Below are 5962 nucleotides of genomic sequence, written 5' to 3'. Positions count from 1 at the left end.
TATAACCCTCAACTCTAAGGGATCCCCAACCGCCTACTTCAGAGAGCTGCACTCACTTGCTAATCCTTTAGCAAGACTGGTTTCCTTGTTATCTAGTGACCACTAGGCTCACAGTGGGGACAGGAAAGTTTTCTGTTGACCTTGGCTAGCCTGTCTTAGGCAGACTTTGTACCTGGTTTTCCAGGTGTGGCTTTCAACAGCCCCACCTCATTCTGCAATAATTAGGAAACTCTACCTTAGAGCAATGACCTCACGTGAGAAAGAATTCCAAGCCCCCCGCCCCCCAGAGCAGCAGTCCTCTAGTGTTACACTGCATCTCAGTCTGGCTTTTCTTCCTTTGATAGGAATCATTCTTTGCCAGTCCTGGAGGGAATCTCCACTCCTCTTCCTGGGTGGGGAGGGGGGAGTTTTGTCAGATGTTAGGAAGGGTGAAAAATGGTGTGTGCAGCTTTTCCCCACACCGAGTAGGAAGGGTTTGGATCTGTCCCCAGTTACCTCCTGTGTGCCTGAACCCTTACTAGGGTTTGCAGGTGCTCTGCCCTGCTCTTTTCCCAGGTATGATGGGCCTTCAGTTCTGAGAGGCACATCCTTAACTGAGCCTTCTACCTACCCCAAAGACACAATAGTCTACATACAGCCTTTAAATATTTATATAATGACCTACACAGTGAACTACAGGCAACCAAGGAGTGCAGAAAGCGAGTAAAAATGGTCTCCAGGAAGAGCACACCAACTGGTTATCCAACGCCAGGTGAGCATGCACACATGCACGGACCAAGCACACATATGACAATGAATAAAAGAGGCCATACATTTGAAAAAGAGAGCAAGAGCAAGATATGGAGGGCTCAAGGAGAGGAAAGGTAAGGGGAAATGATATATTATAATCTTAAAGAAAAAAAAACAAAAAACAAGCCAGTGGCATACACTTCTAATCCCAGCACTCAGGAGTAGAAGCAGGCGAATCAAGGCCATCCTGGTCTACCGAGTAAGTTCCAGGACAGCCAAAGATACATAGAGAAATTCTGTCCCAAAGAAAAAGAAAAAAAGAAAGAAAATAAATAAAAAGTAAGAATTTGTAATGTCATGTCTGCTAATGTTTCTTTTCTGCTGTGGGCATGGTGGCTCCTTTCCTCTGTGTCCTTTTTCTCCTTGAGGCTTACCATTCCTTGGGATTCAGCTGGTGTCTTGTAATCTCACCCTCAGTTGTTCAGCAAGTGGTAATTTTATAGATCACCCAGCTTTTTGTTCTTGTTAAACTAATAAAAATCTCAAGGCCATCACAGTTTCTTTTGAAGAATTGATTACCAACGTTCATCCTCCAATTATCCTCAAATTATTATTCCCATCATTGCATTTTCTAAAACCTGTAGTTATTTTTGCATTGTCTGGTAGACCTTAGCCCCATGAAAAAAGTTGTCTCAATCATCACAGAAATTTGGCTCATATTCACACAAATATAAAATAAGCCAGCAAATCCTCTCACTTTAAATCACCTCTAGATTATTTGTAATACCAAATAAATTTGTTAATAGCTCATAAATGGTTGTTTATCAGGGAATAATGGCAAGGAAAATCTGTGCATGGTCAGTATAGATAAAATATTTTTCCAAATCTTTTAATAAGCAGCTAGTTGAATTCACATACATTGCACCCACAGGCATAAAGGACCAATGCTTTATCTCTTCATTATGTAATCCCTGTACCACAGACAACACAGTACTCAGAAATGAATGGGATGCTATACATGGCATGTATGCATGCTTTCTGACTATTTAAAATGCCCACAGAATGTAAGGAACAGAGAGAGAAGAGGGGCAAGAACTCAGACATAAACTAGGGGATCATGTTCATAACTACCTACCAATTTCCATTTGTAATCTGCATGGGAAAATATATCTGCAATATCAAACAGGCTCAAAAACATAAGAAACGAATGAAAAAGACAGATCCTAAGCCACTCTTCAATTAACTTCTAAGGAAAGCTGAAATAAATAGCAAAATATGGATCCATAATTCCTTATTATTTATTTTCCTCTTACAAAAGACAACTTGGACAAATAAATATAAAATGGTATATGTCATATTTAGAAATGGCCAAAGACACATTTTCTTGGTATTCCTCACCAGAATACACTAATAAAATCTTCAGAAACACATTCATCTTTCCTACCACCCACTTTTTTTGTCTTAAAAAAAGTCAATTCTTTTACTTCTCCACAATTTTTAACAATGAATTATCAAAATAAGTGATCGAACACTACTCAGAGACAAAGATTTTTAAATGAAAAGTTTTAAAAATACATGTGTGTACACACAATATGATGTTGCACAGAAACTCGAACTAATGAATAATACAAGATTAATTTCCTAGGTAGCATGTTAGAATTCTCCCGAAGTGTGAATAACCACCAGAAAGCCCAAAGCCAAGAGCCAACATAGTAAATCAACATGCAGTCAGAATCCTATGAGAGTCATATCAGGGCTCAGCGGTGGAGTTGACAATTCAGTCCCTTCACAGTGGGAGACGATGCTTCCTGATGGATGCAGGTCATGTCCCCTCCTGAGACACAGATACATCACTGCTGCTGAGGTCACAATTTGGGGCAATTTAGGAATCCAAATTTAGCTCGAGCATGTATCTCCAGTAGGAAACTGAAGACAGACAGTATAAATGGGAGTTCAGTGGAACCTGCCTGCAGTGCTCTTTTATTTCCCTTTAAGGCTACAGAAAATCTGACCATATGCAAGGAAATTAATTCTCATCATAAAAATATCCCTACAATAGCCAAGGTGTCCAGTCAGGTTCCACATGGAGTATGCTGTACCGCATTCTATTCCGAGGGCGTATTTTGTGAGTCCGCAGGGTTAGGATCAATTCTTTCTGGGAATATTAGCTTCTCATAAACTGCTTCCTTGATTGGTAAATATTGTGATATTTCATTAGGTTCCGTGAAGAGGGAAGGTGGAACATGCTAGGGAAAACACAAAATCCTTATTAGTATATTCTTTGTTTTCTTTTTTTGTTTGTTTAGTTTTGGTTTTTCGAGACAGGGTTTCTCTGTAGCTATGGAACATGTCCTGGAACTAGCTAGCTCTTGTAGACCAAGCTGGCCTTGAAGTCACAAAGATTCATCTGCCTCTGCCTCCTAAGTACTGGGATTAAAAGGCATGTGTCACTACCACCCGGTATCTTACTAATATATTCTTAAGAATTGGTCTAGACAATTTCTGAAATCTTATAGTTCAAACATTTACAAAGGATGCCAATTTCAAAATCAGGGACATCACATACATATAAGGAGCATCATTAAGTGCTCCCCCAAATAACAGATATTTGTCAGCGGGGCCATGATGGCACATGCCTTTAATCCCAGCCCTCAGGAGGCAGAGGCAGGCAGATCTCTGTGAGTTCAAAGCTAGGCTGGTCTACAGAGAAAGTTCCAGGAAAGGCTCCAAAGCTACAGAGAAACCCTGTCTCGGAAAACCAAAAGCAACTAACCAAACCAGGGATCTGTCGTTACTGAATCACTGTGTTGTGAATGATCTTTGGGGAACTCAGGGTCATGTAATTTATAGTGAGTGCTACCGTAAGTGCTGAAAGAATGACACACTTTGACCAAATCCTTCCCTGGTTCCTGTTGAGTAACTTGAAAGACAAGTCTTGAATAAAGAGTCCAGTTCATAGTCTATAACAGAAGCTAGTAATTATTCTAACCCAAGTGTATTCTGTATTCGGACAGAAGTAAATACTACAGGTAAAAAAAAAAAGAAAAGAAAAAAATACTAAGTTTGTAGAAAGGCACTACCTTCTAAGTCACTCATTACAAAATCCAAGTACTAAGTAAGAGTCTCACAAGTAAAATATATGGGAAAATTATGCCAGAATACACAAGCCAGGGTAGAGAATGACCAGTTTCTGGAAGAAAAAGGAATGTGTAAAAATATAAACATAGAGCTGGGCGGTGATGGCGCACACCTTTAATCCCAGCACTCAGGAGGCAGAGGCAGGCAGTTCTCTGTGAGTTCAAGACCAGTCTGGTCTACAGAGCAAGTTCCAGGACAGTTAGGGCTGTTAAACAGAGAAACCATGTCTCGAAAAAACCAATGCATGCGCGCGTGCACACACACACTTGTATGTGTGTATATATACATATACAAATAACATACAGACTGAGCAAGTTGTATTTATGTATTAAGAAACCCACACATACAAGAACTACAAAAAAAGGCCATGAATTTCAAAGAGTAAGGGGAGGAGGACAGAAAGGAGAAATTTATGGAACTATATAGTATAATCACAAAAAATAAAAAAATTAAAAAAAATCTAGACTAGTAAGGTGTTAAGTTAGAGGAACATCCAGTGGCACCAGCTACATCTATGGGACTCAGATAATGGCATCTCTGGGTCTTAGCTTCTTCAGAACAAACAGTGGAGATCACATGAAAGACAGCTAAGAAACCCAACAACTCCAAATGCTCGGGTACCCGAGACGGGCTCAGAAGAGATGCATGCCCTCAGCAGACTCGCTCTACAGAGCCCTGAGCATGAGCACATTTACAGATGTAAATTTAAATGAACAAGATTAGTGGGATGCCAGATTTAAAATGAATCATTAAAACTCGAGTATTTACCATTAAATTAGCAATTTTGCTCTCTCGTGATGTATATTCTCGTAACATGTAGGTCTTGTCAGCCTATGTTTAAAAATAAAAGAAAAAATTACAATATATTTATAAACTGATTTTACATATTCCTTCCTATAAAACAGACTGTCTACATTTTAGGACAGGTTGTAAGAGAAGCACGAAGTCTGATAAAAGCATTTGGCTCTATATTAAGAAACATTTTTAATTATCAAAAAGAACTCTGAAATACTATTTCCTATCCCTATAAATACAGCAACTCCAGATATACACAGGTAAGCAGACTTGATTATTACCATGCTAACATACAGGCACACAAAGGCTGCCCTTTGATGAGACATATCTATATAGAGATACATACTTACAGGCTTTGGGTTTTAAATGAAATCTTTTAAAGCTATCTTATATTTTCACTGGCTTCCTCATTTCCAAAAACAACAACAAAATTTTTTTCTTTTTTTAAATTCTTTTCCTAGTCCCACAAATATTTTGCCAAATTCCTTACTTTACCAGAGGCAGGTAGACCTCTGAGTTCAAGACCAGCCTGGTCTTCATAACAAGTCCCAGAACCAACAATTACAGAGTGAAATACACTGACTCAAAAAAACAAGACAACAAAACAAACTATAGCTGGTAGTACGTCCAGAAAGCACTGGAGGGCAGCTAGGTAGGATAGCACATGAATGTAGCCACGGTACTTGGAAGCCTGAGGCAGGGAGTTTAAGGCCAGCCTGAGCTATACAGTAAAACACTGGGTGGGTCTACGGGGAAGCCACTCCTGATGGTGCATGTTCATAATCTCAGTATTTGGAGGGTGATACACGCCTTTAATCCCAGCATTTGGGAGGCAGAGGCAGACAGATCTCTGAGTTTAAGGTGGGCCTGGTCTATAGAGTGAGTACCAGGACAACCAGGTCTCAAAAACCAAAACAAACAAACAAAATAAAAAAAAATTAGAAATCCACCCTTTTGTAGTCAGTTTTTCCCATTTAAGACTTTCACGGTTAGGTTAAAAGAACTGCATTTTGGGGCTAGAGAAATGGCTCAGTGGTTAAGAGCATTGACTGTTCTTCCAGAGGACCCAGGTTCAATTCCCAGCACCCACATGGCAGCTCACAACTGTCTGTAACTCCAATATCTGTCACCTTCACATAGGCATATATGCAGGCAAAACACCAATACACATAAAATAAAATAAAAGAACTGCATTTTGCCAAGAGACAGGCAGATATCTCTGAGTTTGAGGAAGCAATAGTAAGCTCTAGGACAGCCAGAGATATAGTGAGAGCCTATCTTTAAAAGAAAAAAAAAAGGA

At 39.5% G+C, this 5962-nt stretch overlaps 1 protein-coding gene across 2 annotated transcripts in view; it reads right to left on the bottom strand.

Annotated features, from left to right (window-relative positions):
• Positions 1–2009: 2009 nt before the first annotated feature.
• Tiprl (TOR signaling pathway regulator) overlaps positions 2010–5962 on the bottom strand; it is a 24872-nt gene continuing 20919 nt past the window's right edge. For both annotated transcript variants that reach the window (XM_005370106.3, XM_005370107.3), the window contains 2 exons: positions 4636–4698; positions 2010–2975 (listed from right to left, as the gene is read on the bottom strand). In XM_005370106.3, coding sequence (XP_005370163.1) covers positions 2835–2975; positions 4636–4698 — 204 coding nt within the window. In that variant the 3' untranslated portion in view covers positions 2010–2834. The remainder of the gene's footprint in view (positions 2976–4635; positions 4699–5962) is intronic.

Source organism: Microtus ochrogaster, unplaced genomic scaffold, assembly GCF_000317375.1.
Source record: "Microtus ochrogaster isolate Prairie Vole_2 unplaced genomic scaffold, MicOch1.0 UNK70, whole genome shotgun sequence".
In the NCBI taxonomy this organism is placed as follows: Eukaryota; Metazoa; Chordata; class Mammalia; order Rodentia; family Cricetidae; genus Microtus; species Microtus ochrogaster.
Note: the sequence above shows the minus strand (reverse complement) of the source record. Positions and strands in the feature narration are given on the sequence as shown.